Source organism: Coptis chinensis, chromosome 8 (assembly GCF_015680905.1).
Source record: "Coptis chinensis isolate HL-2020 chromosome 8, ASM1568090v1, whole genome shotgun sequence".
Classification (NCBI taxonomy): Eukaryota; Viridiplantae; Streptophyta; class Magnoliopsida; order Ranunculales; family Ranunculaceae; genus Coptis; species Coptis chinensis.
Genome location: NC_141463.1, coordinates 85,458,554 through 85,472,282, shown reverse-complemented (window position 1 = coordinate 85,472,282; position 13,729 = coordinate 85,458,554). Strand labels below are relative to the sequence as shown.

Below are 13,729 nucleotides of genomic sequence, written 5' to 3'. Positions count from 1 at the left end.
ATTATGCATGCCATATCTATACATATTCTATACCTATGTAAAAAAATCAACAAATGAAGTATTAACCAAAAACATTAGCAATGGCCAATGGGAGGTTTAGTTGGAACTTGGAAAGAAAATGAGACAAAAAAGATTAGCGTCAAGTCATCAAGTTTTGCAAACAGCATGAATAGATGTTTTTTTGTTAACCATGATCGACCTTACGCGTCTCCATTTGATGATAATCCTACTTTATATGGGTGCAAATATTGTCACTGTTTGATGATAATCCTAGTTTATATGGATGCAAACATTGCCACGATTTAATGATAAACTTGGGACGTAAATAAAGTACAAGATGTAACTTTGTGATGGATAGCGCTTTTCCTGATCATTTTTCTGTTAGATTTCGTCATCAGCTTTTCCTAGGCACATGGAATTTAGGCATGTATACTTGTATAGTATATGGCCTGGGTGTCCAAGAGGGGTTGTGGACAATGAAGTGGACAGAATGTATCTTATGTCACAATCCAATTCGGTCGTTATACCTAAAGAAAGGAACTGAAGGTAGTTTGCGCAACATCAAACGTTGTAAGCTCAAACTTTGAATTAGTTACAAGAACAAACTAAACAACCAAACTCTGCTTCTGTAAGCAAGTTCCATTATCACGTTATGGATCAATATGCCATACAATAAAACTCCTGATGATTCACTAATTTACCCTTTAGGTTAGCCTAACTGAGATGCTCAACGCGAGTCGTAGGTACTGTGCCCTGGATGGCTGGATTACCTGGATAACAAGTTGCATTTGTACTTTTAGGACCACAAAAATGCACTTTTAGGACCACAAAAAGGTTCATGGTAAACAGCAAGACATACGTTCATATGTTGTAGATGCAGCAGGCTGATCTGGATTGCAATTCTTTTGATGCGCTGGTTTATTTAGAAGGATTGCCGCTATTGTCCTCTCCCATTCTGTAATTTCTTTTTATATCAATAAAATATATTATTGATATAAAAACAGACTCTGTGATGTGAAAATTATGAAAACTAGCTGTAGAACCTAACAAATAATTATCCAATGAGGCGGTGACAACCAGTAAAGAAGAGAAGAAGAAATGCTTAGACAATGATGTTTTTGGCTACTTAAAAAGAAAATATTACTGAAGATTCCTCAAATGATATCTGTGTTTTATTAATTGTATCTGTCCGATTTAAGTTGATGATTTCACTTGACAGCTCTCCGAAACAATATTTCAAAGGCGGATTGATGCAATATATTATTTTCCAGACCAAAACAACTAGGCATAATCTGATAACGGAAATCAGGACTTCGACAACAGTTACTGTCTTAAAAAAAAAAAATAGTTACTGGAGTTTCAAATGCAAATAGATGAAATAGTCTTAGTTAAATCCTCAGTACTACCCATCAGTTTAGGCTGCATTTGGCACAGCTTGTTCTCACTTGGTACTTCACACAGATATAGTGCTACACTGCTACAAGAGAACATTAAGCCCGGTTTGCATACCTAAATTAGTTTGAATACAGAGCATCACAATGGCTCATCTCTAGCTTATAATAACAGGGAATTTCCCAAAACGTACTCCTGACTCCTGACTAGTCACCTAAACTGAACAATAACTTAATTCCAAACTCATATTTCCTGCCATGATTGACAAGAAACATGACTTGAACATCCAGCTAAAGCTATTTCTAAGTGTGGTTCACCGAGTGAATTTAGTTGCTGCACAACTCAAACCGACCTAAAGACCTATGTGGATGCTCTTAAAAAGTCAGAAGAAGCTGTCACTTACATGTTTTTTGCAAATTGCTTTTCAAGATGGCAAAGTCTCACCTGTCCATACTCCAAACTGAAAATGAAGATTGTATGCTGTAGCTTGTGCTAAAACTCCTCTACAATCGTACCTAAAGTCAACCAATGCCAGGCACAGCAACCATTCATCCATTCCTATATACTTGGTACGTTACACAAACAGTCTACCACAGTCCACACTACACCCAGCATTATTATACCCCAAAAAAGTAATTAGTAGAAGCTTGGACTTGCAACTTCTAAGATATCACTTTCAGGACAGCAACTTGCACTGTTGCACATATCTGGTTTTAGGAATACAGATGATGCATGCAGTTCAATATGTAAAGCAAACGCGCTTCACAGTTGCGTGGATAGATGTAGAATGCAGCATTATAGCCTATAGAGGATTTCAAAACCCAAAGCGCCTGAAATTCCTCTATTCTCACTCTATCTGTCCACTAAAGTATTATGACCTTGTATTGATCTTAACACTCCGGATAATTATAAGAGAAAAAACATACAGTTTGATGTAATTAGTAACTACTAACTGGCATTGGTATTTCAAGATCAATTTCAATTTTCAGTGAGGTACCAACAAAGTCAATTATGGTAGACTGCATATCCATGGGACAATTGAAATGGTTTAGACTGATAGGTCTGTATTTAAAATTACCGACTTCTAATGTTTTTATAATCCATTCCTGTCAAGGAGACCACAAGAGCAAACCATTGTCTACACCTTAGCATTCATGACTTCTGAAACCCTTACAACCAGGTAAATTCATTTAAGATTTCAGGAAACCTACTAAAAAAATTGCAATTTACCATTTGTCAGAAAATTGACATCTCCACAGGGATAATGATGTACTTATAAGAAGAGTTTTCGATACTCCTCTGCTTCTTTAGACATTTCATCGAGAGTCCTGTCTTTCCTTTCCTTATCCAAGTCAAGCTTCTGCTTTAGCTCTGCCTCCTTCACATCTAACTGCTTAAAAAAATGAACATACAGATATTAAGTGCTCAATTTTTTAACCAAGGCAAAACTAGGATTTCATATAATGTAGGAAATTATTGTAATAAAGAAAACTTGCCACTTACAGCATCATATATCTCATCATTTTTCTCAAAGTCACCACCTTTCCGTGGCAGAACATGGATGTGGACATGAGGAACTGTCTGTCCTGCTTGAGGCCCATCCTAAAGAATCCAGATACTATATATTATTGATGCAGTTAGGTTATAAAATGTAAATTATATTATTATGGAACGTTATCCAGAAGATATTCACCAATCAGGTTATAAATTACAATTGATCTTTACACAAGCCACGGCTCAAACTGTTCTACACACATTGACACCCTCAAGTACACATGAGAAACAAACAATAGAACTTGAGCAATTGATGAAAGAAGTTTCTTAGTTGACAAAGCTGTGTTGGGAAAGTGTGTTACTACAATACTACTTCACGAGATCTACGCTATCAAAAGTGCACCTAGGCGCGGATACGCTTTATGATCACCCCTTACATCTTGACTAATGGGTGCCTAACCTCGCACTTAGCCCACCTCCAGCAGCAACCATCACCTTTGCATTAACCGCATACCAAGAGATGGAGGTCTACAAACGACGTTGAATGACCTTAACTATCTATATGCAGGTGTGTAGAAGTATTTGTCGTATGAATCAAGAAATGGGGACCATAAAAGGTCCAATAAAAGATGAGATGAAGAACAAAAAGACCATATCACTGAATTGTCACATATATAATTGAAACCAAATGTTGAGAAACTGTAAGTGTACTTACTTGAATTGCTAAGGTAAGCGATGATGCTTTATGATAATTCTCAAGTCGTGCACCAACCTTTTGCGCTGTGAGCCACAAATCACTAGTCTCATCCACAGTGAGGTCAACAAAGCGTTTTACTTCACGCTTTGGACAAACAAGCACATGTAATAAATGTCAAGGTTACCAAATGGAACACCTCTGAAACAGCGACCATATGTCAGCTTAGAGTTTATAGAGATATGGATCCAAAATAGAAGAATTGGCATGCACCAGATCCTCAATGTCATCGTTTAGTAGGTGCATACATATTCATGCAAATAGCTGGGTAATTTAACAAATAGATAGATGCGTGCCTGTGTAACAACTGCACAAACCTTTAAAAGCTTTTCATAAACTATAGATCGAAACAGATAAATACAGCAGACTATCATAATAATACTATAACCTGTTCACTTATGAATCTTTCTCTGTACATTAATTTTATCAATATAAGCATACAATTAGAAGAAAACATGACACAAGTACTCAGACCTTTATATGAATATTCTCTTGCATTCATATCTACATACTTTTTGTTTTTCTTGATAAGCATAAAAGCATGACATAATCCATGCATGCACATGTATAACACAATCATGTATGCAGCTAAGTAACATGGACACTTCTTATATTTTTTAAAAATCTGTGTCGGATTGTGCATACGATTTCAGACAAGAGTTTCTTCAATACCCTAAAAGATTAAGAAAATAGTGTATTAACAATTCTACATAACTACAACTTCATGATAAGTCTATTAACAATTTAACATAGCTACAACTCCACGATATGCCACTTTCATATTTATTTAATTGTAAGGAGGAGCTGTGTAAGGTCTTGAGCCCAAGAATTAGTTGTGTAACTAGATAATAGTAACAGTTTTATTTTTTATTAGTTGTGTCTGTCGAACACTGCATATCCGTGTATCTGCATAAATGTGACTTAGGTCTACAGTTACTGATGTAAAAAGATTAAGAAATGAGTCTGAGTTCTGTGTGTGTGTGTGTGTGTGTGTGTGTGTTCATGTCTATTGCGTGTCAGGTTTTAGTCACCAAGCGATAAACACTGTTTGGAACTACACATGGAGATCTATTGATATGTAATTAATAAACGAAACCGTTGCGTACAAATTTTTGAATTCCTGAAAGAAGTAATCCTTTTAAAATAACTAAGAAGTTTCGGACTGAGATGATGTATTTCAAGGATTATTAGCATCTCAACTATAGCAAATAAAATTCACAAAAAAGTCATCTCTTAAATCATCTCCATTTGGGTCTACAAAGGTTTGTTAACGTAGTTCCTCAAGAAGAGCTGTCATCTGATGAGCTACGTACATTAGGGTTTGAATATACAGGCTACAAAATGAAGCAATTGAAATAAAGGATATGACCTGCAAAACAACAAAGCAAGTAAAATACCATTAAGGAGAGAGAAATCTCAATAAAATAAAAAATGATAAGAACCAAGAAAGAGTAAATGTCACTCTCACGCATTATGAGGTGGTAGCTTCATAAAAGATATTAAGGGATAATGCAAAGTAAAAGAGTTATCAATCTAAAAATGTCATTAGGCACTACTTTCTCAAGTAGATAACTACATATTTGTGAGGCAATCCTTGACCGACCCAAAATAGTTCAAAATTTATTGGCATCTGTGTGATGCATCCCTTGGTAGACCTAAAGACATAATAGTTGGCTGTTTATAATCATTCCATCATATACCAAAACCTCGACGAATCACCCCTTTTACGAGACAAATGAGCCATAATATTAACTAAGGTTCAATGCAAACTACAAACAATTTGAGGCGATTCCTAATGTATATGACAAAACCATGCATTACACTACCATCATAATCGCAGTGTTAATACACAAGCATTTCTCGTAACAAACTATACAAAATGCACTGCATTTTAGAAAAGTAAGTCGACAGATGGGCAAAACCGACATTTTCGTACTGCTATTTGGGTAAAAAAAAATGGAAAAGGGTAAGAAATGTACAAACCAGGAAGAAGAGGCTTAAGATTGACCAAAGCATAAGACAATCCCGTAGAATAGAACACTTCTTTTTCATCTATCTTATAAGGTCCAAACTTATATCCTTCCACTGATCCCATTATCTGCACAACACAAAAACAAATTGTTCAAAACAAGTCAATATAAAAAAAAAAAAAAAAAAAAACGCCCAGACCTCAAAATGAATAAATATTAATTGTGCTTCACCTTTGGGTAACTTGTAGATGAACTAAAATGGAGTGATGGGTAAAAGGTAGAAATGGGTTTTAGAAAAAATGGTTTGGGATTAAATTTGAGTGGAAGTTTTGAGCTATGAAAAAATATTAATTGCTTTATTACCATTCCATATTACATTCATTTTGTTCATCAATTTTTTCTTGTGACTTTATTCTTTGTTTGTGTAGTTTGGGCTTTGAAACTTATTTTTTGGTCCGGTCCGTCAAGTTTAGCCCATTATGAAATGAGCCTTTTTCAATCCATGAGAACCCATTTGCAGAAGAAAATTTGTTAGTTTTCTTCTTAGTTGCCTTTAGGTCGGTAGAAATTGAGCTTTTGGAAGGTCTAGGACGAAAACGCCTTGGGAATGTAACTCGATAACTGCAAGGCAGTGGGGGCGTGAGGGGAGGTGGAGAAGAGAGAAAGAGAGATGGGTTTGTGGTGGGGAGAGTGAGAGATTGAGAGGGCGTGGACAGTGGAGAAAGAGAGAGAGAAGAAGAAGAAGAGTAAATTAGAAATTGTTCGAGAATAAGAACAGATAGAAACCGACCAAAAGATTTTTTGGGCCACATACCCCTTGTCGGCCAGCCACTCACTATGTAAAAGTCTATAACAGTTGACAAACTAAACACAATGGAGAATTTCATATTCCAAAAGTGTTAGTTTCCTAGGATTCAGGAAGTAAAAAAGCAAAGTTTTGTTGTCAAGTAGGCAAGTGGCAACTCAATTTTTTTTGTTTTAAATTTGTACCACTTGAAGGAATGCATCTTGCGACTCTATGGGATTGAAAGGATTGTTTCCAAGCCATGTACTGCACTAACAACAATTACAACACTTTATAAAAAAAAAACAACATTACAACAACAATACTGTTGATCTGAATGCAATTGAACCACAGAATAGAAACAATAGATGTCTGGGGATAGCGGATAGGCTTATAGAGATTTAAGGGTTCACCGTACCATTATATTGATGAGAATGCTTATTTTCTCATGGCAATATTGTTATGTAAATGTGTAATTCTCAAACTTGATCATGTCCTAATATTATTAATTTATTATTCAAGGGAGAAAAGACACATAAAATTTGATATTTCACCATTTCAACCCCTTTGAATCGACTTTTAAAGATCTTCAAATGATCCTTGCAATAGACTTTCTCTTTTTTTTCTCGATAATGATCCTTGCAATAGACTTTCTCTTCTTTTCTTTTTTTGTCATTTACTCAAAATAGCCTTCCAAGCAAACCAAACGTTTTTTGGGTTATCAAAATTTTGAAACCCGATATACTATGTTACTAACCACAACAAAATTAAACTACAAATAAGAGTAGAAGACAAAAGGTCGCTATTAAGGTGGTCTATTAATGGGAATAGCATATGTTCCAATCCAATTGAATGCATCTATTTTTCATGCTAGTCCTTATCACCATAGAGATCACACCACCGCCACCACTAATTTTAATGCCTTTCTGTTATTCTTTCTCGTTATGATGTCTATTTAATGCTCGTGGTTTTGCTTCCTCACCAGTCACCACTCACTTTACTCCAGAAGACTAGTCTGTCCATATTCCAAATATTTGGCTTGCCAAGTTCAACTTTGTCATACTTTGATGGCATTATCTTCCAATTAACTATAGAATCATGGGCAGCTTATCCTGCTGTGATTGTATCACCGGCAGCTTCTTTTACTCCACATATGTGGTACACGGAAAAAGGAAAAGTATTCGTTAAGTTATTCATGCATGGATCTAAATATCCAGTATATCACAAATGGATCTCACAATGTACAGTACTATTATTTTCAATTCATTATAGGGAGCAAATGAAATTAATGTTTTAAATAACAACTATATAGGTGCGAAGCAAATTCATACTTTTCGCTTCATTGATAAGTTCCCATGCAATCCAGTAAAATCATTTGTAAGCTCATTATGTATAGGACCATATCCATGTGCTCTTTATTTTCAATCCATGTGCTCTAGCTGCATTCTTGTTCTTTCACAATTTTTGTTCACCAGAAAGAAACTAATAATTCTAAATCCACATAAAACACTATTGATACAAACCAACCAAATGCAAATATAATGAAAGTAAATAAGGTCCCACGTCCACCTCAAAGTGTCTCCCAAAGTACTCAAAGAAATGAATTTCATTAAACGCTTGCATCAACAATGGCTAACACACCCTTCATATCTTAAAGACAGAATGCTTGGTGATGACCCTAATGTAGCCTTACAGCTGAACAACATTGCTTCATATTTACTTAAATTACAGTGTGTATGAACGTGATTGCTTTGACCCTACAACCAATAATGTGTTCAAAGGTTAACAACCATGTTAATGCTAAAGCATTTTTGCTTAACTAAATATCTTGTATAGTTTATATCTTTGACAGATCATCATTTAATGTGACAACCCATTAATTGTGACTAAACGGCTGATAATTTCCGGGAAAACAATTATTGTGTTTATGCACCAAAATGCTGTTAAGGACACGCCTACGTATCACTTGTGTATGTTCGTTTGCAATATGCATTTGTTTCCTTTTATATGTTGATTGTATTAGTGTGAGGGAGTAATATCCACATCCAGTAAATATTAGACACGTGTCCAGCACAGTGTAACCTCTAACCAACCTCCAATACTTATCTCTCGATCGAGCTCACTTCCAAGTGACTCGAGTCAGGTAGTCGAACTCTACAAGAAGGTCGCCCAAACGACCCTAACCAAAATGACTTCTCCAGCGCTCACTCCATCCATTTCCACAACGGCTAATAATGTATGTCCTGGTTGTCACCTTTAAGACCTGAGCTTCAGTTGCGCCTCTCATTAAACCTCCATTACTCGCCATCATGGCTCACCGAACGACATCAAGACCTGATCTTTACCTGACGCGGGAGAGGAGGAAGCAGAGGTAACTTGCCTATATAAAGAGAAGAGGAACTATGTTTGACTTGATTCAAGTTGCACCCAAGGACTTGATACATAGGCAGTTCGCATCTATCGCGAGCTCAGTTAAATTCATACTCAACCACCAATTGTCTTGCATCAACTAGATCGTAGGGCTTATCACAAATCTAACCTTTACATTGGGAGACCTGATATCCCAAGAATTTTCCAAATGATGCTCTAAATAGGCATTTTCGGGGTTCAGTTTCATCTGAGTTCGGCGTAGTCTGGAGAACGCTTGCTCGAGGTGATCTAGATGATCTATTGTTTTCTTGCTTTTAACGACCATATCGTCTATATAGACCTTCATGGTATCACCTAACATATCCTGGAACATATATGTGACTAACCGTTGGTAGGTCGCTCCAGTGTTCTTCAAATTGAACGGGAGAACGTTGTAACAGTAAATTCCTTGTTATGTTACAAATGAAGTCTTTTCTTGATCTTATTTATTCTGCTAATGGGATTTTGTTGTAGCCACTGTAGGCATCCATGAATGATAGGAGTTTCATGGACATTGGTCTAGTTGACAAGTCGGTCAATTCTTGGTAGGGAGAAACTGTCTTTGGGAGTTTCTTGATTAAGATTGGTAAAGTCTACGCATAGGTGAATTATGTCATTTTTTTTGGGACTGCAACTATGTTGGCGATCCACTTGAGGTATTCGACCTTCAATTCCTAATGAAACTAACATTTTTAAGATTTTTGATATCGTCATTAACTGCTCTTTGGAATCTAAGAAACAATTTTCTAGGTCACGGTCATTGACTAATTGGTTTGGCATTTGGGTTTACATTTAATTTATGACATGCAATATTAGGGTCAATTCTAGGAACATCGATGTATGACCAAGCAAAAACGTCTTTATTCAAAGATAAAAAACTTACAAGTTGTGCTTTGAGAGTAGGATCAAGGTTGGCTCCTATATAAACAAACTTGAGATATTCCTCAGTTCCTAGGTTGACTTTCTCCCCGCATTTTGGTAAGGTCGCTGCCTCGACCTGCTTTGGTGTATGTGTTGCCTCCTTGTCTTGAGTGGATTGGGCGACCTTTGGGGTGACTGTGTTTGCTCTGTTAACTAAGCCCCATGTTATTTCTTCTTTAGATCGGTACGAGGGGCACTGGTTGGTGTGTGTTATGGTGCTAGGTTTATGTCCTTGTTGTATGGGTTGCTTATTGGAGGATGGGGTGACATCTTAGATCGCTGCGATTTCTTGTTTTTTCTTCTCGCGATCTAGCCCTTCCTGCAGCTTGATGTATTTATCAGCCCGTGTGTATAAGTCTTCCAACTTCTCAGGACGCTCTTTCATGAGTGACCTGGCCAGCAGCGTGTGCTTCTGAATTGCGTTGGTGAAGGCTAAGGTAGCAAATGACTCTTTGAGGCCATTCTCCATCGACAACAACTCCATTTTGAACCGGCCATAAGAAGGAGCGGATTGGTTTGTCACTTTTCTAGGAGAGCTGGAAGAGTGAATCAAGGTCGGCCTGTGTTGCGGCAATTGTGCATGTATTGGCTAGCGAACTGATCAGTTAGCTTTTCGAAGTTCTCTATTGAATTCGGTTATAGTGTGTGGAACCAATTGAGAGCCCCATTCTTTAGATTGACGGGAAACAGGCGGTATTGCAGGTGATCCCACTCTTGAGCATTATAGAGTGCGAGGCTTTGAATGTAGCGAGCTACGTGTTGACCAGGACATGTACTACCATCATACATTGTGAACCTTGGTTAGATGAAGTCTTGAGGGGAGGGTTTACTTAGTACCTCAACTGTGAACGGGGAAGCCCGATACGTCTTCAACATCTTCTGCATGATCTGGTTAACATTGCACTTCTCGATGTTTTGATTGATCCGTTGGGAGAGCTTGTTGATTTGCTGGTTCACCTCGTTGATACCGTCTTCAGCGGTGATACCATTCGGGTGCTGAGTTGTGACTTGGTTTTTCAATGCCAGGTTCCCCTGTCGTAGGAGGGTAATACTATCATTCATTGTTCCAATCTGGTTGACCATATTCTTCATCTGTTCTTGGAGGTTTTCCATGCTTCGTGGGCTTGAGGTGTTGTGGTTTGAAAATTTCTGATTTTCTCAAGAATTTCGTCCCCACAGACGCCAATGTAAAAGTTAGATTTGTGATAAGCCCTACGATCTAGTTGATGCAAGAGAATCGGTGGTTGAGTATGAATTTGAATGAGCTTACGATAGATGCGAACTACCTACGTATCACATTTTTGGGTGCAACTTGAATCAAGTCAGACGTAGTTTCTCTTCTCTTTATATATACAAGTTGCCTCCACTTCCTCCTCTCCTGCGTAGGTAAAAATCAGGTCTTGAAGTCGTTCGATGAGTCATCATGGTGAGTAATGGAGGTTTAATGAGAGGTGCAACTGAAACTTAGGTCTTGAAGGTGACAACCAGGACATATGTTACTAGCCGTTATGGAAATGGGATGGAGTGAGCGCTGGAGAAGTTGCTTATGGTTAGGGTCATTTGGGCGACCTTCTCGTAGAGGTCGGCTCCCTTACTCGAGTCACTTGGAAGCGAGTTCGTGGGATTAGTATTGGAGGTCGGTTAGAGATTATATTATGCTGGACACGTGTTTAATATTCACTGAATGTGGATATTACTCCCTCACAATTAGCATATCTTTCTTTGCATGATGTCTCGGTAATCATCGCAGAAAAGGACACTTAAAGCATGTCAAATGTCCCACATAAGCATCCAATATTTTGAACATCAAACGGTCGAATGCTAGGTAGCTAGAATTTCCCTAATTTAACAAGTACAGAAATTAATAAAAGGATTTGGGTTTGGGTTTGGATTTGGAACTTGGGGCATGTGTCATGTTTGGTTTGTCAAACGCATACCTTTTAAAGCTTTTTCATGTTTCTATCTTCTTCCCATTACCTCAAAGTAAACTAAGTCAACCTGCCCCCTCTAGTGGAATAGGCGAATACTGGTCAATTTCTCCAATAGAACTCAAAACATCGCATGTTAACTTTATAGTAGTGATCAAAATAGAAATAGTAGCAAAGCAGAATCATGATATAAGGTCGGGATCCACATATTATAATTGTGCATGATATGAGATGAACTTTACCCCTTCCATTGTTTGAATGATCAGCCATTTTGCAGTTGAAAGCAATTATTGTGAACATCGATGCTGTGAATATGTGATTATTGAAGACCAGGGACGTCACACAAAATTTGGGCGCGCAACTGGCTAAGAACCATTTATATATCATTATTGTTAGCTTGTTAATTGTTAATTTGCACGTGAATACATGATTCTAGCAACTGTTTTTTAAAACCATGGACTATGCTAAACTTCTAAGAACAAATAAAACATGATTAACAAAATAAAAACAGAACAAGGAACCAAAAATCCGTGTTAGTTAATTTGTTTATATATAGTACGATTGTTTTTATTGTATTGAATATATAAATTAGAAGGAACTTTACAGAACGAATTTCTTTATAACTGGTGACAAATAAATTAAATGATTGGGAGGGCATATTTCTATTGGATAGGGTTCCCTCCATTATTTAAAAAAAAAAAAAAAGGTGATGGAAACACCATTGACTTTGGCAAACCTAAAAATAAATAGATTAGAGATGAGATTATAGAGTCATAACTCAACTCATAAGATGATTTGGAGAACCACCAAAATAAACTTAACAAGTTTGTAAATTATATGTTAGCCAATTGCCATGAGGATATTGATACCGTCCATGGACCAGGGGTAAGTCCTTGAAAAGAACATTTACCGACAACCTTTTGTTTTTCAATTTTACAATAAATTGCAAGTTGTCCTCGGAGTATGTTCATTATGGGATTTATGGCTAAACAGAACTTTGTGGCTCAAAACCCTCTATGTCTGCTAACGTGAAGAGTCATGTCTGATGTAAAACGGCTTTTAAATACTTTCAATTAAATATATGAGTTTTCCTGTTATTCAGATTAACGCAAACCATTTGGTATTGTTATAGAATGTCTGCCAAGTATAATGTATGATTAGAATAGTTTTGCACCAGAAATAATTCATAAATGACAACTTATCTGGGAACCTTGCTGCCAGCAACTTTATAACTTTAAATGAGCTAAATCCCTAGTCATTTTTTTACTTTCTCACGTAGCCTTTTTATTTTGCTTTCAACTTCTAGCAAAATTTGGAGAAAAATGTGGAGACCAAAATTTTCTCCACTTTAAGTTGCAGGCAATCAAATATGTGTTGCCAAACACAACTGCAGAAGGAAATTAGAAAATTGTGAATGTGTGTCATGACATATAGGAAAGGCAAAATAGTAGTGTATAAACTCTAGTAATATGTACAAAAAAGAATATCATTGTTGAATCCGATTCACTGAGGGCAGTGAATATCATCTTGGGTACTACTGAAGACTGCTTCTATTAGGTAGTTCTTAAGGTTGTATGAGGAAGTTGAGGTTAGACGTGTATAGAGAATGTAATTAAAGTGTAGATTACATAGCTAACTCTAGATCTGCAGAAAGTGGATACATGTGTTGTAATATCTCTCCACTAAACTTTTAGCTATCTGTGATAGTGGAGCAGGATAGATTAGGCTGTGTATAAAAGGTTTCATTTTAATTTTAATGCAGTTTAGGGTCAGCAACTCAGCAATAAGCCCATAACCCTTAAATTTTTCTAAAAAAAAAGTACAAAACAGATACATATGATAAACAACAGCTGTGGGGGTACTGGCATTGTGGCCTGGCGAAAATTTTGTCACCTCGACTACTCCTAGAAAATGTTTGTTGGCTATATACTTGAAACAATATTAATTGCCTGTATTGGTATTATCTAAAAGCACAATAACTGCATTGTAATTGTCAACTATATTGTCCACAATTCCACATATCCAATGGTATTGAAGGGCAAAACAAACCCGCGGCCATATGAAATTAAGAGCTAGG

General features: G+C 36.8%; 1 protein-coding gene across 2 annotated transcripts; it reads right to left on the bottom strand.

Moving 5' to 3' along the window:
- Positions 1-2,422: 2,422 nt before the first annotated feature.
- Positions 2,423-6,308, bottom strand: FHIT (FRAGILE HISTIDINE TRIAD). Of its 2 annotated transcripts, none has more exons than XM_086580091.1 (5): positions 5,842-6,308; positions 5,622-5,738; positions 3,602-3,748; positions 2,896-2,994; positions 2,423-2,785 (listed from the first exon to the last, which is right to left on the bottom strand). In XM_086580091.1, the coding sequence occupies exons 1-5, from the start codon at positions 5,974-5,976 to the stop codon at positions 2,666-2,668; spliced, it is 618 nt and encodes a 205-aa protein (XP_086436217.1). In that variant the 5' UTR covers positions 5,977-6,308; the 3' UTR covers positions 2,423-2,665. The 2 variants fall into 2 exon arrangements, with proteins under 2 accessions (XP_086436217.1, XP_086436218.1); XM_086580092.1 differs by having other exon boundaries at positions 2,423-2,782; positions 5,842-6,298.
- Positions 6,309-13,729: the final 7,421 nt, after the last annotated feature.

What these genes read in the sequence shown, in the direction of transcription:
- FHIT (XM_086580091.1), bottom strand. Translation starts at nt 5,976, where the DNA reads ATGGTAATAAAGCAATTAATATTTTTTCATAGCTCAAAACTTCCACTC. An exon ending in CATCTACAAGTTACCCAAAG is followed by an intron (nt 5,739 to 5,841) that starts GTGAAGCACAAT and finishes TGTGTTGTGCAG; the next exon opens with ATAATGGGATCAGTGGAAGG. An exon ending in ATGATGAGATATATGATGCT is followed by an intron (nt 2,786 to 2,895) that starts GTAAGTGGCAAG and finishes CATTTTTTTAAG; the next exon opens with CAGTTAGATGTGAAGGAGGC.